We start from the raw sequence: 25,160 nt of genomic DNA, 5'->3' as shown, positions 1-25,160 counted from the left end.
AAGGTTGCTTGAGATAATAAAATATAGTCAAATTCCATAATAGTTCAAGGGTTTATTTATTATGCGTCCATAAGGGACGACAAAATTCCAAAAAAAAAAAAGAAGTGGTCAAGTCAAATTTCCTTATTGTTGGAAGGGCCAACTGTCATGTACATAGTAGGAGCTACACTAATAAAATTTTTCTCAATAAGGAATCAAGGAAGTTTATTGAAGGATACTAATGCACATACTTCATCTGCTAAGTCTATGATGGATGTGGAGAATGATGATATAGCAGATTTTCAAGTTGAGTTTCTTTCAAAGTCTTTGAGCCTAAATTTTCTAATGGCAAATTGTTTTGTACAGTATGGAAAGGATTTAACTTCCTACAAAAATCTTGATAGTAGTGCTCATCCAACTGGAGACTTGATTACTCAAAGACAACTGAAATGGAGGGCAGAAGAATCAGACTGGGGTATGAAGTATGCTTTCAACTTTAAGCAATCCCTCAAGATAACTCTGGTAGGAGCTTGGGAGCCTATTCATTCCAATAGAACCCAATTTGAGATGAGGAAGTAAAATGATTGGCTTTGACAGGTATCGAGTCTATGCAATAATAAAAATCTACTCAAGAAAAATAAAAATTTACGTATAGTGGTGAATAGGGTCGTCTCCACAGGGACCGAAAAAAATTCATTTCTTTCCAAGAAAAACCAATTAGAGGGGTTTTCGAGAATTAAAATTAAAATTAAAAATAACTATTCTACCGAAATAAAAATACTTAAGTAGAAGTAAATTATTTTTAAATCAGGAATAATGAACGTCTAGCCAAGGATATAACTCCGGAGTGGTTCATACAACTGTTCATCGATGCAAGAAATATTTCATCTATTCATTTGTAAACAGGTTACAGTTGTCGTACATGCGATAAATATTCAACTTTTCCTTACTGTCTCGATAGTTATAGTACGCTCGTTAACTACTTACCTAACCAAGAAACAACCTTAGGTACGCCCGTAGAATTTAATCCCTTAATTGCATTAGGAACTAGAAAAGTCCTGTTCTAATTAATAAACACACTACCAATGTTTATTTAAATTCGATCACATGTTTCTCTAACATGAAAACAATCACATTAGTTGCCACTAATTTAAGACTATTAAACAATTACAGATTTAACTATCTTAACTAGCATTAGTTTGTTAAATTGAATTAAATATCGGGCCCTGATATTCAAACAACAAAACATCCATGAGAAATTAAATCAGAAAACATACGAAAACTAATGAATAACAAAAATTAATAAAACAATTAAATCTCATAGATATAGATGAACCAAATTCTTTATTACTCCTTGACTAGAAAAAATAACTAGTTACTTTCCATTGAGAGCAACCCACGCAAATGAAAGTTGCATGAAGTTCCACGAAAGAAAAGCATAAGTAAACAAAGAGCAAAGCTCGTGTGGTTCCGTCTTAGTGTCGAGATTAGTAGTTTATCAAAGACTCCCCTGACTAATCGGAATTGTTGCCGTTTTCAAGTACTAATAGTTAGCCTTTATTATCTCATAGTTTGTAGCTTTCAAAGTAAAAGTATCACACCCCAAATCCGGGTCCCTAGGCCGGATTTACAACGTGGTACGCCGTATCTATGAGATCTTACTCCCATAAATATAAGGCATCATGATCATAACTTACAAAATTTCACTAAAATTTAAATCTTACAGATACCAATAAAATACATACATTTCACTAACTTGCATCTACAAAATGCTCTACCCCAACTTCATAGAATTTAAACATCTATCTATTTACCTTTCTCACTTATTTCCTAAACGTACACGAGTTGACTTTCTTGATCTGCAAATAAACGTGGGTTGAACGACAAACACCCAGTTGGTAGTACTTACTCCACTGTTGGATCATGTAGCTATATACATATTATGTACATTTACAAATTTTGTCACACCATACCACATGCATTAATCAATTAATAACATATTTGCACACAATTCACATGCATAATTGTTGAAAATACATTATTTGTAAGACAACCAATAATAATAAGTGACACAGCAACTTGTAACTATCCTATACATAACCGTACAAGAAAGCCATCTAGTCATAAATCTTTTCATATCAACTAATAACAAGTACAATCTGAATAATTGTACTTGTGATTTTGTAGGAAAGCGAATGAAAGAGTCTAATAGTTTTATTGAGTTTTCATTTCCGCCCAAAAGTGGGTAGAAACGGAGGGAAATGAAACTAAATTAATTGAAATAATTTAAAAATTTTTAAAAGATCATTGTTCCATATTTTTTCTGGTAAATTAACACTTGATCTTTTCTTTTCTTTTCTTTTCCTTCTTCTATCCAAACAAAAATTCAATATTTTCTTTCTTTTATTTTCATACTTAATCCAAACAAGATAGATGGAAATCACTCTTTTCTATACTCTTTCTCTTTCTTGTCCATTGGTGTCTTTTTCTTTTCTTTTGCTTCCTTTCTCTCAAACTAAACAATGCCTAAATGTGAAGTATGAACTATGAAGTGCAATCAAGACTAAAGAGAAGAAGGAAAGTCTAAAGTATGTGTGTAGGACCATGGAGTTCTCCAAAATGTTGGCATTCAAGCAATTCCTTGCCATGGGAACCAGTCTTGGAGTAAAAGCGAAACATTTCAGAGAATTCTTTGCAGGAGATGATTCAATAATGAGATTAAACTACTATCCTCCATGCCAAAAACTTGATCTAACTCTTGGAACAGGTCCTCATACTAACCCTACGTCCTTAACAATTCTTCAATCGATCATGTTGGAGGCCTTGAAGTGTATGTCAATGGAAAATGGAATTCTGTTCCTCCTGACCCTGAAGCTTTTGTCATCAATATTGGCGACACATTCATGGCGAGTCACAGTATAGTAATCCGTTGGTGTCATTGCAGTTAGCTCTTTCTTTGTCTAATCTACTGATTTGTTCCAGTTCTTATTTCGAATGTCTGATTTCTTCAAAAGATAGTTTTGAAAAAGAAAAAAAATTGAAATCGAATATGTTTGTTATCTCATATTGTTCTTTTCAAAATTCTTGTTTGTTTAGGAAAAAATGTTCATTTTGCTCAAAGTGTTCGGTTCATTAATTGCATCAGGACTGAAATACTTATTGGGGACTAATGTCTTTCAGGCTCTTTCAAATGGAATCTACAAAAGTTGCTTGCATAGAGCTATTGTGAACTCTCAAACTCCAAGAAAATCTATTGCATTTTTCCTGTGTCCCAAAATGGATAAGGTCGTAAGCCCCCCGGAAGAATTGGTATCTTCTGATAATCCAAGGATGTTTCTAGATTTTACCTGGTTAGAGTTGCTTAAATTCACTCAAAAACATTACAAAGCTGATATGAAAACCCTGAACGCTTTTGCAAAATGGCTTATACACCAAAGGGATGCTCAAAAACGGCTACTTAATTAGTCAAGCTAAATACTTTGCAAACAAAATCAAGTATGTTAGACTTAAGAATTCTAGGTCAAGGTGACAAGAAATTTTAGAGAAAAAGATGGATATCAACCCCTTAAAGAGTTAGAAATAAAACAACCCACCACAAAGCCTGTGATGATGGAGGGTTGTATTGCAGTATATATGGTTGGTGTTGTCCTATGGAGTGTAGACAATAATGAACTCCTATATGAGACAATTGGGGATGAGATCTTTTCTATTATTTTTCTCTTCATTTATCTATTTTTTATATTTATACAAGTAAATTTTTTCACGATAATCTATTTGTGTCAATAATTTTATTTCCACAAATAGATCAACATACTAAAAAATTAAGCTCATTTTTGAATATTTTATAGCTCAATTTGTACAAAATATTTTGATAGTGCAAAATGGGTCAAAATTACGGTGAAAGTTATAAAATTTGATCCAATAGTAAACTTTAATCAATTTAATTTCAACTTTTGTACGTACTTTAACCAATTGGAGAATATAATATGGATGGTTTTATTTTTCAAAAATTATATTTATTTAGATGTAATAGAGAGAAAATCTTCTCTAGTTAATGGAGAGGAGTTTAACCCGAGACAACTAGTGCAATATGCAATTTTCATGAATAAAGAGCTTTAATGGCCTTCGTGATGACAATTTAGCTTTTCCTTGTTTAGAGAAATAGTTGTCTACTTTACCTTTTGGCATCTATTTAGGGCCATTCTTGACTTAGAGAGCTTAGTCCGTACTCACTCGTAAAGTTAAAAGTACCTACGAACTTTCAAAACTGGATGATGCCTTACCTATGAAAAATGAGAAAGTTTCAAAATTTGCCAAATTCAAGAAAAGGTTGCTTGAGATAATAAAATATAGTCAAATTCCATAATAGTTTAAGGGTTTATTTATTATGCATCCATAAGGAACGACAAAATTCCAAAAAAAAAAAAAAGAAGTAGTCAGGTCAAATTTCCTTATTGTTGGAAGGGCCAACTGTCATGTACATAGAAGGAGCTACACTGATAAAATTTTTCTCAATAAGAAATCAAGGAAGTTTATTGAAGGATACTAATGCACATACTTTGTCTGCTAAGTCTATGATGGATGTGGAGAATGATGATATAGTAGATTCTCAAGTTGAGTTTCTTTCAAAGTCTTTGAGGCTAAATTTTCTAATGGCAAATTGTTTTGTACAGTATGGAAAGGATTTAACTTCCTACAAAAATCTTGATAGTAGTGCTCATCCAACTGGAGACTTGATTACTCAAAGACAACTAAAATGAAGGGTAGAAGAATCAGACTGGGGTATGAAGTATGCTTTAAACTTTAAGCAATCCCTCAACATAACTCTAGTAGGAGCTTGGGTGCCTATTCATCCCAATAGAAACCAATTTGAGATGAGAAAGATTAAGTCGTTGTCTTTAGCAGGTGTCGAACCTGTGGAATAATAAAAAACTACTCAAGAAAAATAAAAATTTGCATATAATGGTGAGTAGGGTTGTCTCCACAGGGATTGGGAAAAATTTGTTTCTTTCCAAGCAAAACCAATTGGGGAGGAGGGAGGGGGCTTTAGAGAATTAAAATTAAAATTAAAAATAACTACTCAACAGAAATAAAAATACTTAAGCAGAAGTGAATTATATTTAAATCAAGAATAATGAAGGTCTAGCCAAGGATATAACTTCGGAAGTGGTTCATATAACTGTTCATCGATGCAAGAATTATTTCAGCTATTCGCTAATAAACAAGTTATAGTTGTCATGCACGCGATAAACAACCAACTTTTCCTTACCGTCTCGATAGTTAAGGTACGTGCATTAAATACTTCCCTAATCAAGAAACAATTCTAGGTATACTCGTGGAATTTAATCCATTGATTGCACTAGGAACTAGAAAAACCCTGTTCTAATTAATAAACACCCTGCCAATGTTTATTTAAATTAGATCATATATTTCCCTAACATGAAACCAATCACATTAGTTGCTACTAATTTAAAACAATTAAACAATTACAGATTTAATTGGCATTAGTTTGTTAAGTTGAATTAAATATTGAGCCCTAATATTCAAATAACAAAACATCCATGAGAAATTAAATCAGAAAATATACGAATACTAATGAATAACATAAATTAATAAAATAATTAGATCTCACAAATATAGATAAACCAAATCCCATTCCTTGACTAGAAAAATTAGTTACTCTCCATTGAGAGTAACCCATGCAATTTTGTGAACGAAAGTTGCATGAAGTTCCACGATAGAAAAGCAAAAGAAAAGAAAACAAAGAGAAAAGCTCGCATGGTTCCGTGTTAGTGCCGAGACTAGTAGTTTATCAAAGACTTCCCTGACTAATCAAAATCGTTACCATTTCCAAGTACCAATAGTCAACCTTTATTATCTCCTATTTTGTAGCTTTCGAAGTAAAAAAAACTTCCTACTTTTCCTAAGATAATTCCCTAACAATCTAAATTGTTTCCCAATTGTATTTGGAAACATGCTCCTTAAGACTTTATCTTGAATTGGGAAACTACCACGTGCGTAAATCCCGACTTCTCTGGATTTGACAGCAATTCTTGAAAAATTACCCTTTTTATCACTTTTTGCTCCACCTCCCTACGATTAGCACCAAATACCAAATATAAGTAGAATCAATCAATTAAAACAGTATTTGACCACAATCAAGGGGAAAATAATCATAAATATACCAACAAAATGCATCTTATCAGGCTTTGTTGATGCTGACTCTAGAGGGATCAATCTTAGGGAAGAAATGAAAGTGGGAATATCCTCATGTAAATAGCAACTTTTTGGTTTGCATCAGTATACACTTGGTTGCAAGGTTTCAAGCTATTCAAATTATTGAGTTGCACTTGATTGTAAAGATGCAATTGAGTTCTCATTTCAAATCAAGTCTCCTAAACATTTAGATACTTGTTTTACTAATCAAATGGAGGTGAACTATGTCAAAGTTATAATTGAACAAGGACAAGATATTTTCATAGAAGTTTATGGTATGTCTAAGATTTTGATAATTGAAGAACTAGGCCTGCAATAGGGAGTTCAATTCAAGGCTACAAACTTTTGGAAGAGAGAATTTCATGGGATCTAGGAGGATGGGAATATCTACAGGTTGCAACTTCCAAAATTGACCTAAAGACTTTGAAAACAAATTGATATAGGCTGCTCCTTTGGTCATATTCTTTTAAAGGCCAAGCTATGCAGTATCATTCCTGATCTCAATCCTTGGGGACAAGGGTTCTTTTAAGAGAGGGATATTGTCATGATCCTAATTCATTAGGTAGTTAATTCTAGAGGATTGGATGGCTGAAATGTGTTGAGTAATTTTATAAATAGTGTTTGTACTACTTAATTGTAATCATTGATCAGTTTTAGTGAAATGCAAATTCTCTTGCTTATTCATCTTCTTTATTTTGCCTTTCTCTTTTCCTCCTCCTAATCTCTTTCTCTCTCTCATTTAATTCTTAATTCTAGTCTTCGAACTTTGGTTCCTGACATTCCTCTTCTTCTCTAGAAGTTAGGCTGGCTTGTAATAGTGTTTGAACACTAACTTCTATCTCTTACACACTCATGCACATAGTACATGCACTAGAACTCGCAACAAATAGGAAAAAAAATTTTTAAAAAAAGAGGGAGATGAATCAGCAAATACCAACACTAAGATCTCTAAACCTCTTTTCGAAATGCCATTGGAGCCTAATTTGTTCTCCCTTTGTCACAAACTACACAATACCACACGTCTTTGACTCTCAACAAAACCACTAATCAAAGTTTTCTTTTAGTCTATCATGAAGCATGTCTCGAGCATAAAAGGTTCAAGAAAATCCGCTAAACTCCAAGTGGAGAAGGGCTCAAGTTAAGAATCCAAGTAAAAGTCTAATGATTTATGTCACATTAAAAGAGCAGACAATCCCAAAATTGCAAACAAATTACCAAGGAATTCAATAAAAATGTACACAAAGAAAACCTAAAATTAAAAAGCTCTAAACATCCAAATAAGTTGCATGCACTTGGGAATTAAAAGCAAAAATGAGATAAAAAGGACCTTCCAATGTATTTGCACTTAAAAACATCAATTGGGAAGTGATGGTGAAGACCTAGATTGATCAATGCTTGACTTTGATGATTAACAAGCCAAAATAATGATTTGGACTAATATCTTTTCATGAGAAAGTTGCTAGGAACAGGTCCAAACTCAACAAGGAAAGAAATGAGGAAAATAAGTTTGCATGAAACTTATCACTTAGGGTTAAACGCAGTTTCTAACACGGGTTAGAAGAATTGGACATCCAAAAAATGAATTAAGTGCAATTTCGGTAATTGGACAATGTTTCAAATGCATAACATGCTTATCAGACGTCTGTAAGGATCGAAGACAACCTAAGAGGGGGGTGAATTAGGTTGATTAGAAAACTAATCAAGTTATGGGCACTTTTTGCTCAATATGAAATTTACCCTCTTTTCTAAGTGATCACACAATAAATCAATCAATCAATGAAACAAATCACTTGAGAGAAATAGAAGATATAAGCAATTTAAAGATCACAAAATAACAATAAGTAAATAAGAAGGGAAGAATTGCAAACCAATTGACTACCAAGATCCTCTTGAGCTTGTAGATCAATTCAAACAAGATTTTTCAAATTGATGAAATACAACTAATCTTGTATACAAAGGAAGGTTCACTTCCTCCTTCCCCCAAGCTCCACTCGGTCAAGTTAGGAAGTTTTACTATCTCTCAGGACAACCCTCACAGAGCTACACTTGTGACAGCCTCACCTCCCCCTAAGGCGAACCAAAGGGTTCGGCGGACCGCCTGCCCAACTCTCGCCAGGACTACATTGTCGAATCTCACAAACCCTATATTACGCGTGATAGGATCCAAAGAAAAATGAACAATCGAAGACTACTAAGGTGAGAACATGCTTACCAAACCATACAATCTTCTTATCTCAAATGAATACACTTAATAGGTTAAACACTTATACATATATTTACATCGGAGTCTTTAACAAATTAACTAAACTAAAGTACAAACCAAAGTATTCATACAATTAAAAATACAATTCGGTTTTCGGTTACAAAAGAGCTTAACAAAATAATATTTACACTAGCTCGACCCTTTCTTCCAAAATCAAGGATTCAAAGTTTCTCCTGAAAGGAAAACAAAGATAACGGGAAAGGGGTGAGTTTACGCTCAATGAGGTACCAAAATAATAACAGGCAAATCTTGGCATTTCACGTTTAACCAATCAAGTATACAAGACAGATATAAAGTAAAGCAGTTAAACACCATGATTCAAATAGGAAGGATACAGGTGGCTCTCAGGAGCCAGATTTCCATGGCAGAACTTGATCCAAACCCGTTGACTCTCTGTCAACGTATATAGAACCAACATGTCCGTAGACCCCACTTTACACCAAATTCCGTCTACCAAATATACCCCTTACCAGGCCCGAACACCTCAACAGAAACAGAAGTGGTAATACTCGAGTATATCAGAATCAAGAGTCTCAATACCCAAAGATTCCCAGAAATAGACTACCGTGGTTCGTTATCTGATCGACCAGGCCCTTGCCAGCCCGACTCGAGTAACTGGCCACAGGTGTTGAGCTCAGAGGTCACAGAAAGGTCGTTGGATACCAGCCATCAAACGACGTCCGAACAGACTCAGATACAGATAACAGATTACACACAGTAAATAGGCATACAGACAGACAAGAGAACGAGTATGATACAGTACACCCTCGTCTCAAATCGAAGAAACAGATAGTACAGTCATTCAAATCACAGATTTCATATACAGAAACCAAGTTAAACAACAAATGAGGGGAGTGGTACACTCACCAGTTCCAGTACAGATACTTCAAAAGTTTTTACCCAAAGTGGCTTTAATCACCAAGAAACCCTAAAATAATCAAGATAAAACAATTATAGTTCGCACATCCACAAACCCAGTAAATGGAATGCATAAATGAGGCTCGACTACATGTCGTACGCCTTTCCAGGTTAAGTACTAGTACAGAAGAATAAAAACATGACTTTTAAGTAAAAGATAACAGTTGGTCATAGGGTTACAAACAACCCCCAAAACCCTTCATTTTTACTAAGATCAACTCAATTTGAAGGAATCGCGTAACCCTAAAATTTGGGCAGCATGCCCTCTGTATTTTGCTATATTCCAGCCATATATGGCTTCATTGTTTTTCCTCAACTCAGTCCAATTCAACACATAAGAAATCTCAATACAATAGCCCTTCAACTAGGCTCAAGGTCATACAAGTACAAAATCAAACTAGGAAAATGTCCGGAAATGAAGTTTAAGTCATAAAACAAAAGACAGATTTGCCGTTACTTAGTATAACGAGCACAACCGAAGGTACGCTTATCGAATTGGTGTACAATTTATACCATTTCGAAGCTAAGATAAAGGGCTACAACTTTGATGAAGACCACTCAGTCCAGTTCGTAGTGTAACCAGATCAAAATTTCAAATGACAGAACCAGAGTCCCACAATCAGGCTAGTTAACCGCACTATACTTAAACGACAATAACTTAGGCTACCGAAGTCCGATTGAGGTGTATCTTATGGCGTTTCGAAACCAAGACATATACCTACATTTCTTATGAAGGCCTCCAAAGCTAAATCATGTATTTTCAGAGTCAAAAATTGAAATCTCCACAAAGATAGAAAACTGTCCGCAAAACAGGGCTTATGGGCAGTCAAAGGTATTTCGGTCATTTCACATGATACAGTGTTCCGATCGAGCTGAAATTTTACAGACAGCTATAAAACATTATTTCCTACAACTTTCATGTTTTAACCTAAGGCCAATTCGGCCTCCATAATGGCCGAACAGAAACGGGCAGAACAGGGTTAGTTGAAACCCTAAACTGGAATTTCCGCACCAAACCAGAAATTTTCCGCAACCAACGTATACCAACTCCATTTTACACTATAACAACCCATCAATCCATGACTAAACAATAATTTCTATATAAAAATAGAAAAATCAATAAGAAATCAAAACTCCATCAAAACTCCACTTCCAACCATCAAACCTACTACAAATCAACATATTTAGCCACAAAAGCCACTAATAAACCATTATGAAAGCAAAGAAGGAACTTTCTTAGCAACTTACCTCAACAACTCAAGAAAGCTAGCAACTTAGGTTTTCCCTTTCCAAAACAACTCCACCAACCTCCTTAATCCTCCCTAGCAAGACGTTTCTATGGAGTAATTTGAGATTCTAATGGTTGGAACTTAAGATTTGGCTTGGATTTGAAGTTGAAGATGAAACTTTTCCTCTCTTTCTTTCTCTCAAGTGTTCGGCCAAGAAGGAAGAAGAAATGGGATATTTTTGGTCAAATTTTTGGTATTTAGTAAAGGTAAGAAAGTTAGGTCAAAGTCCAACTCTAATCGGATCGCACACCTAGCACCTTTTAATGTTGTTCTCATCCTCTTGTCTCCCAATACAAATTAATCTAGCTAACCTCCAATTATCTCCTAGCACCTGGTAAAATAACATTTCTTAATACAAAACTTCAATTAATTATCGCACTTAGCGCACTAGCGGGTCCCACATCTATAACGCACTTCAAACTTATCATGAACTAACTTATTTTATGAAAATGATTTAAAACCTATACTCACTTATAAAAATCTCTGGAAAATCAATATAATAGGGTTAAATGAAGAAAATGCATGCAAGAAAACAAAATAAAATATTATGAAATAGAGAAAATTTACGGGTCTTCACAACACTATTGAAGTATTCACTCACAAATGAAAAACTTACAACGAACTTCACACCACCAAGACTACAAATCTTCCTTAAAGAGTATTTTCTCACTAAAATCACTCTAGATCTTTTGTATCTTCAGTGTGCAAAAGTTATTTGAAGTTTCTGACCATGCTCTATTTATAGGAGACCAAAAAAGTGCTTCATTAATGCTTCCAACGGATAGAAGTAGCTGAAGAGTCAACTAGCCGTTGGGAGTATCGGACGTCCGGTAGTCTGGTTTCTTGCGTCCGATAGCAGGCAGTGAGTTTAAGAGATTTTCTTCAATTCTATCGGACGTTTGGTGCTTGCGTCCGAAAGCAGACAATGAGTTAGAAAGAATATCTCAATCCTATCGGACGTCTGTATTGTCTTTGTGAGTGTCCGACAGCTTTCGTTGAGTTTGAAAGATCCTATCGGACGTCCGGTGCTTGCGTCCGGTCGAAGTCAGTGAGTTAGGGAGAATGTCTTATTTCCTTCGGAAGTCCGGTGATGGAGTTTTTTATGCGTTCGAAGTTGCGCAATGATTATCGGACGTCCGATCTTGTCTTCACAAGCGTCCGACAGCTTTCAGCAACCTTTGTTACTTTCAATTGCATTTGATCTTTGAATCTGATTTACTTCATAACTGAAAGTATATCTTGAAGAGATATTAGTATCATCTATTTGTTTTGTAAACATCAAAAGTTAGGGACTAAGATCAGCAACGTCCGACAAATTGGCTAAATTCTCTGCTTTTATCAGACGCATTTCTCAAATGCTACATCGACATTCCTAAACTTCTAGTAAAGACCAACTCAACAACCTTTAGACACAAAATTGAACTATCGAATGGCCAACAGCTCTAATGGCTAGTTTTTGGAGAGCTAGTTTTTGACCATTGGAGAGACTTTTAGGGAAAATTTTCAGTATTTATAAATAATTCCAAATCTGAATATTGGAGAGACTTTTGCATACAAGACTACAAGTTTTGTAAGAGTGATTTTGAGAGAAAATACTATTGTGTGTAGATGTAATTTAATCTTGGTGAGATTGAAAAGTGTAGTAGTTCTTAATTGGTTAGAGGCATTCAATTTTAATATAGTGAGGGTTATATTGAGTGAAGTTGTAAAACTTTTTAACTCAACTAAAGGATATTTTGCATGAGCAAAGAGTGATCTTTCTTATGTACAGGTGGTTTGTTGCGCCATCAATTGAAGAAACTACTACGGAAGAATCAACTCCAAATTTGAAAGAAACTTGGGAGTTTGTTTGGTTTGAAACTCTCTTTACCTTTTATTGCTTCATTACTTGTTTATATGGTTAAATTGCCTTATTTTTATTGTTATTTTGCTTATTTAAGTGTGTGTTCACTTAGGTAACACACTTAGGTGAATTTGACTAGTTAAAATTAGGTGAAATTTTTGTCATAATTTTCTTAGTTTAATATAACCAAATTCACTCCCCTCTTAGGTTGTACGTGGACGTAACAGATAGGTAGTTGCAACAACGGCGAGGACGATGACTTCTCCACCTTTTTTTGCTCCTTAGCTTTGCTCTTGTTCTGTGTTTTATGTTTTCTTCATGATTTGCTTGTTTTGCCTTTTAAGTCTTTTTTATTTATTCTAGAAAGAAATAACATATAAATAATATAGAATTATATCAAAAACCAAAATTTTCCGAAAATTAAAAGAACTTTCTTACACAAATTGGGAATTGTGAATTCATCGACTTTAGGATAGGTACTTGAAAATCAATACATTAACCATAATGGTACCCATTTACTAAGGTTCCCTCGCATCTACGATACTTTTTGCACTCACACTAAATAAATGTTAATGAAAATTACAATCATCCATTTCATTTTATTTTTTCATTCCTTTCTTCCATTTCTTCACTTCATTTTTCTCTTGCCATTAGTTCCTCCTCTTTCCCTTTCTCGTTTACATCTTTAAAATGAAAATTGTTGATATGTATTGTTTCCACAATCACAATTTTTTATAATCTTAGAAATATTGGTTGTTACTATGGATAATCAATTATGAATTAAAATAACTATAATATTTTTACACATTTTGAGTTATCTAATAACTCAATCATGCACTTAATAAATTAGTAGTGATATGTAAGGTTATTCGCAATGTGCATTGCCAAAACTAGTTTTTTTAGGGGTCATAAAGTTAAGATCGTAAAGTATCTATGTCACCAATTCAAAAACTTAGGGTCATAAAGTATCAATCTTTCCAATTCAAAACCTAACACTAATAATTTGTGGCACATTATTTAAATTAGTGGAAAAACCATACTCCATGGCGTGCAAATTAAAAAAAGAAATATATATTTTGAAATAAAAAAGTAGAAGTCAACTATAAATTTGATTTTCAAAACCCCCAACTCTAAATGTTTATAGTCATATTTCGGATGTTCTTAAAATCTAATAACTATCTACAGTTTCCTTGTGATGGTTATGTTGCATAAATACTTACTTATGACAGGATAAAAATGGGATAATAAAAAATGGTGAAAAGTTTTACACCAAATAAGACCTCATGCTTCATATATACTAGTGATTGAGACACACTCGATGTGTGTGCACATTAAAAAACATATGATGCTCTAAGAAATACGAACAATGTGTAAACGTGAAAGAGAAAAAAGCAGAAAAGTTGGTAAAAGAAAAAATAGGATTATTCAAGTAAAATGAAATCATGATTATTTATCAATGGTGAAGGGAGAAGTGCTCTAGCAAATATGTAGTAGTTTTAGAGTGTTTTAAGCACCATCGGATGAATATGGAGGTGTAGATAAACAAGAAGAAATCAAATCAGAGCAAGTGCATTATCGTTGAAAGACAAATATTGACTTTTAAGTTTTTAATTGTAACTATACTATAACCATTTAGCCCTTAATAATAAGGGTAGAATTGATAATTCAAAATATGACATATTTTGTTAACACCTTGCTTAGATTTTGTATAGAGAAATATATACAAAAAAATTAGTTAAAACACTAATTATCCTTGGTTTTTTTTTTCAAATGAAATTCTCTTAGTACCCCAAAATGGGTAAAGGTTTTCGAAAAAAGAATTGCTAGTATAGGGCTACTAAAGTCTTTTAATTTCTAAAATAGCTCTAGTTCATCGATTTTTAGTTGATTTAAGCGACATGCTACCAATTGAAATTACAAGTATGTAAGTGCTATAATCAATAGTTTAGCACAGTAAAATTCAAGCTAATGACAACTCCGGGGTGCATATTGCAATTAACCTTAGTCCCCAGAAAAGAAACGGCGAAATACAACAGCAATACTAAAGAAGGAAAGAAAGAAAAAAGGTGAAACCAATTTGTTTCACTCTGTTTCCTCCTGCCGTATTTCTTTCATGGATTCACGGAAATTGAGCATTCCTCTAGTGGGTTTGCACCGAAACTTCGATCTCTCTTTTCCCAATCTGCATATGCCCCCATCAAGGCTAAAAATTACATGTGGGTTGAGAAAGATTGGACCAAGAAAACCAATGTGGAGGTCAAGGGTGTTGTCCCCGGAAGCCATACAAGCTGTCCAATCTTTGAAATTAGCAAAATGTCGAGACAAATTAGCAGAGGTCTTTGCCAATAGAATCAGCGGACTCATGAAGGCTGACTTGTTGGATATTTTATCCGAGCTGCAAAGGCAAAACGAAGTAGAATTAGCCCTTCAGGTAAACGTATATATATCTGGTCGTGACTGTTTTGGTTTCGTGGGATTGATTATATTTTGTAAAGGGATTGTGGAATTTGATGTGAAAAGATTTGAAGGGTTGAAAAAAGAATTGAATTTTGTGGGCATTATCATTTTTTTTTTGGGAAAAACATAGCATTTTCTGTGACCAAAAGATTAAGGAAGACGGAAAAGAAATCAAGAAAAAAAAATAGCCAGTTTCTTAACAGTTTCTGAGTTTTGAGCATTTTAAATTTCAGAATTTATGTCTGAAATTTTATGTGTCAGTTATGTGTCACATATATGTGCACTGAAAAATGATTGTTTTGATGATGCTTTTAATTATGGATGTCTTATTTGGACCATATTTTTATGATGTTGGGAAGTTTGGCAAATATTAATAAGTTAACTGTATAACTCATATTGTTAGGATGGTGGTCTGAAAATTGTGATTGCAGTTAATTGTGTGCTGATAGTGTCAAGATGAAGATAAGAAATCAAGTGAACATGATTGTAATTTTAATTTTTTTTTCTTTGTCTGTGGGACTTGCATGATGGATGTAGTGCAATAGGTCAAGGTGAAGTCATTTGCGAATTTTGTCTTAATACTAACAGAATCAGTTCCTATCCACCTCTATGGTAGATGGTCTCTGGAAGTGTCCTAGTAACAGTAGAATTATGCCTATACCAAATTTTTTAGTGAAAAGCAGTTGAAAATCCAAAACTAGAGGTTTGCCTGACTTCATGATCTGCATTAGATTGACAACATAAGAGATGCTTGTAAGTTTAGAGATGGACTTTAGCTAACATTGAAAATTGTGGGGATTGTACCATATGGTAATATCATGTAAAGTTTCTTTGTTAAGGTAGACTCATGTTCCCACACAAGTCATTCATGCTTTTTGACACAGTGCTTTGCATCTATTAATGAAACTAGAGAGAATCAGATTGGTAGCTAGCGACAGCTAAATGCCTTTCTCTTGTTACATTAGTGTCTTCTGATTCCAGTTTGAAAACAAGGAATGTTTTTTTAGAATGAACACTACAGGTCATTGTCTATCATCTGTTCTCTGGGTGGTTGTACTTGACTTTAGTGCATTCTTTTATAGTTGCATAATGAAACTTTTGAATGAAATGGCACTTCAGCTCTCTCTAGCTGCTATGGCATATGGTAAAAGTTGTGCTTTTAGAGAAATAGTTTACGTTTAACAGACTCAAAGTTCAACCTAACATGTCTCCTTGTCTTGGCTGATTTTTTTTCCGTTTTAATTGTGCATTATCTGAAAAGTAATCAGGATTCAGGTGTTTAATTTGCAAGAAAAGAAGTTTGGTATGAACCGGATATATCTATTTTCAGTGACATGATCCTGATGTTGGGAAAGAGTAGCAATATTGAAATGGCTGAACAGCTTTTTGGTGAGATAGAGAAAGAAGACCTAAGGCCTGACACTAGAACATACACTGAGGTGATTGGAGCATATTTCCGTGTCAAAATGATAGAAAAGGCAATGGAGTCATATGAATCAATGAACGGATCAGGTTGTGTTCCTGACAAGCTAACATTCAGGATCTTGATAAAGAACCTTGAAAAGGCTGGCGAAAAAGAACTTATAGCTACAGTGAAGAAAGATTGTCTTTCCTATATTGAGTACCCTGAGAAATTTCTTGAAGAGGTTGAAAAGACATACATAAGTACAGTTTTTCACTAGCAAAGCTTTTACTTCTAATTTTATATATCTGTATGTTGAAAAATGAACTATTGAGTGTGCATGCATTCTGTGGCTTCCTTTATCATAATTTTAATAACAATATGAAGAGCAGTAATCCTGCTGTACATAAGACCTTTACTGTATATTCTTTTGTGCGCAGTTTTATGTGTCATTGGTCACAATGTCTCTTCTGGTTTTTTAATTGGATGCAAATAATCTTAACTTTCATGCCTTAAGTGTATAGCAACCCTGTGAAAAACTTATTTCTTAATTATGTCATGACTTTGTTGTCATCTATTGCTATGCCATATGCTGGTGTTTCTCAGTGCTAGAACTAAAACTTATTTTAGTATTGGTGGAAATGGATAATAACCATTGTCTGCTTGTAATTTTTACTCGATCTTAGATAATATTTTGGACCATTGTACCTTAAACCCATTATGATGTGTAATCCCAACTTGGATTGCACCTGGGAATAGCAGCAGTTTAGGCAGCTGAGGAACGGACTATTTGAATTCTAACACGAACTTGGACCTGATTAGAGGAAACTTTCCAGCAGGCCCCTAAACTATTCACTTTGCACGGTTTTGGCCCCTTAACTATAAATTGTCGCAAAGAAGCCCTTGAACAAAAAAAAATGCTTAGTTTAAGGGCTTCCATCAATTTTTGGGCGCTAAATGTAACGGAATTAAGGGGAAAACTGACCAAACAGAAAAACCAACTGACAATTGGTTAAAAAACCAATTGTATTAAGTCAACTAATAACATGGAATTTAATGTTTCTTCATCTTCTTTCATCTTCCGCCTTCTCTTACCCTATTTTGATGAAATTATCAGTCAATGAGACCTTTCAGGTTGTTCTCGTGGGATGATTTTTTTGTTTGGTTGGTTTTGCTCCTAATTCCGTCACCTCTTAACAGCCAAAATTGATGGAAGTCCTTAAACTAAGCATTTTTTTGTTCAAGGGCTTATCTGTTACAATTTATATTTGAGGGGCTAAAACCGTACAAAGGCAATACTTTAGTGGCTGTTCGGAAAGTTTCCTCACCTGATTATCATTAATCTGAATAAGGCTGCAACCCTTTGGTTCCAAAACCTGTTCAATTTCTTTTGGATTCTTGGTCAGTTCTCAATGCAAAATTAATTAGCTACATGTTAAGTAAATTATGTCAGTTGACAATTTCTACTAAATGCATTACCTATACTTTCTTCTTTACCAAGTAGCTGTTTTATCTGTTCCCATTTTTTTCTTCTTCTTCTTCATTTTTTTTAATACATAACATGATGCTATGTTTTGTGCAATATGCATCTGGTTGTCATGCTTTTACGCCTCTGTTCAGATTGATTAAAGAGTTAACTAAAACCAGAAACAATACATAACCTTTTCTCTTAAGCTGCCCATATCCCTTGCCACTATCCTACATTTTCATCAGGCCTATTCATTCTTTTTTCTTGATGTACTAATACAGCTCATGGTAATGTTTTGTAAATTTCTTCTTGCTTTGGGTTGATTTGGTGATTGGATCTTGTTTTTCTTCAGCCAAAGTGAAGGTTACTCAACGTTGTTTGAAGATATGTAGCATCTTTCAACCATGTCGTCCTTTGTGCTAGCTTGAATTTCACAATCCTCGGAGCTGGATGAAGCTTGTCACCATAGCCAGCTACCTTGAGATAGTTGCTGCCAGCTTATTGGCATATGAGCTGGCAATTCTCACCTTGACTGGAATGTAAGGTGAATTAGTCAATTCAATTTAAGCAATGATCATTTTAAAAAATTCTACCCTGTATTAGATCCTTGCACGATGATAGTTTAGGCTTGTAATCACTAATTATGACTTCATTAAGCAATTTTGGCAATTTTGAACTCACTAGGCTGACTAGGTGCCTTGTACGGTCATTGCTGTTGGATTAATGCAAATATCATTTTACAATATGAACTCTTTTAGCTACTGAAAAATTCCCTAAGTTGTAGCATCAACTCTTGAAAGATGCTGCATGTGCCTTATAATGTAATGTAAATCTCCCAAAATTTGCAACATTTTCTGTAAGGTCTTTGAAGGTCCAGTTCCTATAGTGCAAAAGAGTTGCCAATCAGACAAGTTTATATTGTGTATTAGCTGTGTACTCTTTCAAATTATTTTACCCTGATTTTTCTTATTCAAGAATTGATTTATATTTTTTTTACCAAAATGTCAATATTGTTTTAACAGAGTGTAAATAACTTTACAGTGTGGTAGGCAACTGCCTAAGGTCTACTTGTGATTGTTGAACTAACTGTGGGAAGATAATTCTTCCATCTAATTTGCTATCCTAGTTCTGTTGCAAACAAAGCAACTCTATGACTTCATGCATGAACTTTTACTTACATAGGAGAACCCACAAGAACCAATTAAGGATCGTAGAGCTAAAATGTCTTCCAGGAGATTGGCACTTAATGAATCATTGCTATTGTGCCTCAGTAGTTTGTCAATAACATGCTTCTGATCTGCTTCAATGATTACATTCTGCAATCCTTCCTCTAGAACTTAGATGAGGCTTAATTTGATTGCCTTAGCTGACTCCATCTGCACCTTTTTCCTCCTGATATGGCCAGTGATTGCCCCAGCAGTAATTATCTCACCTCTCCCGTCTCTTCCACCTGCCCTATACCTGCTTTCCCTTCACCAATGCGGCTCTTTGAAGCTACATTGATTTTAATGTTATTTATGAGGGGAGGATTCCAATGGTCGTCCTCACTGTCTTCTACTGAGCTGCACAATATAATTCCATCCATTTCATTGTCAAATCTTCAAATTTTGACCACTCAGTGATAGCTTGCTGCAAAATCTTCATAAATCATCGCATTCATCTGCGAGTTTTAAAATTGATCTTCTTGCTACTAAAATTTGCCGCAGAATGTTTGTTGTGATTGCTATGTGTCTGAGTTCTCTTTTCCGCTTGTAGCTCCTTTTCAGCTTCTTCCACCATACCCAAAAATTGCCTCTTTGCTCTCCTAGTCCATCTTGGATAACTGGAGAGCATTCCCATATTGCTTCAGCACCACGGCCAAGAATAAGAGCATGCTCAATTGATTCTTTACCTTCCCTGCATCCTTGACAAATTAGGTTGCTTGCCTGTTTCTGCTATGTATTACAGTGTTAACTGTGAGGATCTGCTGCGGATACTTCCAAATAAATAACTTAATCTTATGTTTGATATTAGGCTTCCATAAGAAGTTGCATATCTTGAAGCTTTGTCCTTTCATGCGAGGTTCACCCACATTTACATTCTCTTTTAACTTCTTTTCTTCTTCTTCTGGGCTGCATTATATGCTGATCTTACAAAATAAATCCCATTCTTAGAGTGCTTCCAAAAAAGTTTATGATGCTAATGGGGAATTGCATAATGGTCTCAACATCCTTTCTACACATGATTTGGATCAGAGCTATTTTGCTCCATTTGAAGTTCTATATGAGCTGGTCAACTCTTTCCAACGGATAGAAGGGGGAGTTTCTGGGTCCTTAACTCTCTATCTTCATTCAAATGGATTCTATTATGGCCAGCATTTTTACTAATCTTTAATTAATCTAAGTTTTGAATTGTTTGTTTAAATTGGACTCAGATTATGGATCAAAGAAAAAGGGAAAAAAGGGAAAAAGACATTAGAGCTAAAACAATTTTTTGTTAAAAAAAGGGGCCCGTAGCCCAAACTAAGGCCCAAGTCAGCTAGGAAGGCAATTTTGGATTTTTCAAAACAAAAAAAAATGGGGAAAGATGATGGGATAAGGCTTAAATAATCTAGAAGTGTTGTAAAATTAATAAAATAAACTATTATAATAGGAATTGAAATATTAGAGAAGAAAATAGAGAAATAGAGAATGATATTTTTATTGTTCCAACTAATCAAAAGTTATCCCAAAAGGTGTCAATGTACCTCTATATATAGGTACTACAAAATTAAAGGTACATCAATCCTATTAAACACTCATTACTACAAGAATATGAAGAACCCTATGAAACGGTTCATCCACTACATGAATAGATTTATTGATTGTAACTTATTTATATGATGCAACAATAAATCATGAATTAATTCTCTTGGGAATACAAATGGATATCCATACTTTTAGTTGTTTCATAACACTCTCTCTTGGATGTCTATTTCACAAAGAATATGTCTCGTTAAAACCTTACTAGGAAAAAATCCATCGGGGCAAAAACCCTAGTGAAGGAAAAAGAGTACACTATTCCTGTGTATTAATTTCTCTCCGTGATGCAAACATTATTTGAGATCTTTTAATTGTCGCATTCCAATATTCTTCACCAATTTCTCAAATGTTGCAGTCGCAATGTCTTGGTAAATAAATCTGCCAAATTATTATCTGATTGGATTTGTTGCACAGTAATTTCACCATTCTTTTGCAAATCATGAGTAAAAAAGAATTTTGGTGAAATATGTTTCGTCCTATCTCTTTTAATATATCCTCCTTTCTATTGAGTTATACAAGTTGCATTATTTTCATATAATATAGTTAGAGGATTTTCTTTTTCGGAGAATAACCCACAACTCTTCCGAATATAGTGGATCATTGATCTTAACAAAACATATTCTAAACTGGCCTCATGAATTGCAATTATTTTAGCATGATTCGATGAAGTGGCGGCTAATGATTGCTTAATTAGTAGATCGTCAAGAAATGGCTGTATCTCCATATGTAAATAGATAATCAGTCTGAGATCTTGCTTTATGCGGGTCTGATAAATATCCAGCATCAGCATAACCAAGTAATTCAGGTTTAGATTTATTTGAATAAAATAAATCAAGATCAATTGTTTCTTGGAGATAGCGAAAAATGTGTTTAATACTATTCCAATGTCGTCTTATGGGCGAGGAACTAAATCTTGCTAATAAATGCACTGCAAATGATATATCAGGTCTTGTACAATTAGCAAGATACATTAGTGCACCAATTGTACTGAGATATGGTACTTTAGAACCAAGTATCTCTTCATCTTCCTCTCGTAGTCTAAAAGAATTCTTATTAGGATCTAATGATCTGACGACCATTAGGGTACTTAATGCATATGCCTTATCCATATAAAATCGCTTTAATACCTTCCGGGTATAAGCAGTTTGGTGGACAAAAATTTCACCTTTCAAATGCTCAATTTGTAAACCAAGACAGAATTTTGTCTTTCCAAAATCTTTGATCTCAAATTCCTTCTTCAAATATTCGACGCTATTTTGAATATCTTCAGGAGTTCCAATCAGATTTAGATCATCAACATATACAACAATTATCACAAAATTTGACCCATTTTTCTTGGTAAAGACACATGGACATATTGGATCATTGGTATAACCTTCTTTGGTTAAACATTCATTGAGGCGGTTATACTACATACGTCCAGATTATTTGAATCCATACAAAGACCTTTATAATTTAAATAGATTAAATATCTTTAAGATTTGATTTGCATACTTCAAGCATGTTGAATCCTTCGGAGATTCTCATATAAATATCATTTTCAAATTTTCATATAAATATGCAGTAACAACGTCCATTAGACGCATATCTAGTTTTGCAGTTCATGTACTGGAAAACTTGCAAGATATCTAAATGTGATGGCATCTACTACATGTGAATACGTTTCATTATAATCAAATCCAGACATTTGTGAAAATCTTTGGCCTACAAATCTTGCTTTATATCTCACAATTTTATTTTTCTCATTTATTTTTCTCACAAATACCCATTTATATCCTACTGGATTTACACCTTCAGGTGTTTGGACTACAGGTCCAAAAACTTTTCTTTTACTAATGAATCCAATTCAGATTGGATTGCATTTTTTCAGTTTGGTTAATCATTTCTACGTCGACATTCATCAACCGTTCTAGGCTCATGATTCTCGTCCTCTACCATAATATCAAGTACTACATTATACGCAAATATATTATCAATAATTATTTCTTTTCGGTTCCAACTTTTTCCTGTAGCGACAAAATTTATTGAATTTTTTATAATTTCATTCTCTTCAAGAGTTGACTTTTTAGGAGCCACCTCTTCAAGAGGTTGAATTTTATCACTAATTGTTGATTCATCTACTCCTTTTTTCTTTCGAGAATTTTTATCTTTGGAACCAAAAAATCTCCCACGTTTCAGACGTGTTTTAGACTTATTAGCACTTGTAATTTGTCCTTCAGGGACATCAATTTTAATCAGAACATTTTCAGCAGGAATATGTGATTTAGTAACTCTTCTGGAGTCATTAAATGCATCCGGTAATTGATTTGTAATTTTTTTGCAAATGTATAATTTTTTGAACTTCTAGTTTACATTTTTTAGTACGAGAATCAAGGAAATTCAATGTTATTTTTCAAGTGATTTCCTTTTTTGGTTGATTTTTATTTCCTCTTAATGTCGGAAAATGTGATTCATCAAAATGGCAATCCGCAAATCTCGCAGTAAATAAATCACCTGTCAATGGTTCCATATACTTAATAATTGAAGGTGATTCATATCCGACATATATCTCCAATCTTCTTTGGGGGCCCAATTTACGACGTTGGGGTGGTGCAATTGGAACATAAATCGCACAACCAAATATTCATAAATGAGAAATATTGGGTTCATAACCAAAAGTTATTCTTGCTAAAACGAATAAAATGAACAAATAAGAAAAACTACTATAAAATGAACCAATATAAAACTAATAAAATGAATTACTATAATAGGAATTGAAATATTAGAGAAAGAAATGGAGAATGATTTTCTTATTATACCAACTAATCAAAAAGTCAATTGTAGAGGGGAATAAGTATGATAACTTGTCGGCCTAATTCTCACAAGTGTTGCTGCATGCAATATAGCATGTCCCCAAGCAGATGAAGGAAGTTTAGACCTCATCAACAATGGTTTAGCAATTAATTGTAGCCGTTTAATAAATGATTCGGCTAGACCATTTTGTGTGTGAACATAAGTTACAGGATGTTCAACAGTTATTCCAATGGACATACAATAATCGTCGAAAGCATGTGACGAATATTCACCAGCATTATCTAGACGAATTTTCTTTATTAGATAATCTGAAAATTGTGCTCGCAATTTAATTATTTGAGCAAACAATCTCGCAAACGCCAGATTACGGTAGATAATAAACATATATGTGACCATCTAGTTGATGCATCAATTAGCACCATAAAATATCGAAATGGTCCACATTGTGGATCTACAGGCCCACATATATCACCATGAATTCATTCTAAAAATGTAGGGGATTCAATTCCAATTTTAACTTGTGATGGTCTAATAATTAGTTTTCCTTGAGAACAAGCAACACAAGAGAATTCATTGGTTTTTAATACCTTTTGATTTTTCAATCAGTGGCCATGTGAATTCTCAATTATTCGTCTCATTATTATAGATTCGGGATGTCCGAGACGATCATGCCAAACCATAAAATCATAAAATCATTAGGATGAATAGACTTCTGGTCTATTAGGTGATGAATTTCAATTGCACTAATTTGTGCATAATATAAGCCAAAAGAAAAAGAAAGTAATTTTTCTACTACGCATTTTTGCCCAAAAATGATATTTGTGATTAATAAAATTCACCATTTGTCTCAGCCATTGTCTCGATATGATATCCATTTTTACGGATATCTTTAAAACTCGATAAGTTTCTCCAAGACTTGGGAGAGAATAGTGTATTATTTACGGCAATTTTAGTCTTTTCAGAGAGAAATAGAATGGCTCTTCCGAAGTGTTCAATCAATTTTGCACTACCACTAATGGTATTAACATTTGTCTCTCCCATTTTTAAATAAGAAAAATATTTTTTATTTTTCAATATAGTGTGCGTAGTAGCACTATCAATGAGACAAATGTCATCATCACTATTATTTAATCTCAAATATTTGGCATCCATTTCTTTTTCAGGAAGAAAATTTCAAACAAAAATAAATATTAATAAAGATGCAAAAATAAATATTAAATAGAAAGAAAATTACATGAAAGATATAAACTATCATAAAATATCTAAGCAATAATAGGGTATTTGCTGATATTTTCAGGATGTTCGAAAAAATCAGCTACATCGAGGTGTGTCATATCAACACCATCTCCATCATCATAATCATTCTTTTGATCAATGAAATTTGTCTCAACACCTTTGTCTTTCTTTTTCAATGATACTTGATAGAGGTCAACAAGATGATCAGTCGTACGACAGGTACGAGACAAATGACTTTTCATACAACACCGGTAGCATTTTTTTTTTCATAAACTTTCTTTTCTCCATTTTTCTGATTGTAGTTATTTTCCTTCTTTTGAAAAATATTTTGTTGTTTGCCATGGTTATAATTTTCACGGGGCACAAATCTACTACGATCACGTCCACGGCCACGTCTATGACCTTGACCAGAAATTTGAAATTGAGTTGCTTTCGCTTCAGGGAATGAGCTTGCACCAGTTGGTCGGGACTCATGATTTTTCAACAATAATTCATTATTTTGTTCAGCCAAGAGAA

General features: G+C 33.9%; 1 protein-coding gene across 1 annotated transcript; it reads left to right on the top strand.

Annotated features, from left to right (window-relative positions):
* Window positions 1-14,589: 14,589 nt before the first annotated feature.
* On the top strand, window positions 14,590-18,685 carry LOC113765812. The gene is made up of 2 exons (XM_027310063.1): window positions 14,590-14,939; window positions 18,188-18,685. The coding sequence occupies exons 1-2, from the start codon at window positions 14,622-14,624 to the stop codon at window positions 18,194-18,196; spliced, it is 327 nt and encodes a 108-aa protein (XP_027165864.1). The 5' UTR covers window positions 14,590-14,621; the 3' UTR covers window positions 18,197-18,685.
* Window positions 18,686-25,160: the final 6,475 nt, after the last annotated feature.

Source organism: Coffea eugenioides, chromosome 3, assembly GCF_003713205.1.
Source record: "Coffea eugenioides isolate CCC68of chromosome 3, Ceug_1.0, whole genome shotgun sequence".
Taxonomy (NCBI): Eukaryota; Viridiplantae; Streptophyta; class Magnoliopsida; order Gentianales; family Rubiaceae; genus Coffea; species Coffea eugenioides.
This window is presented reverse-complemented; position numbering and strand designations above follow the sequence as displayed.

Coding starts and splice junctions, on each gene's coding strand:
- LOC113765812 (XM_027310063.1), top strand. CDS start 14,622: ATGGATTCACGGAAATTGAGCATTCCTCTAGTGGGTTTGCACCGAAAC.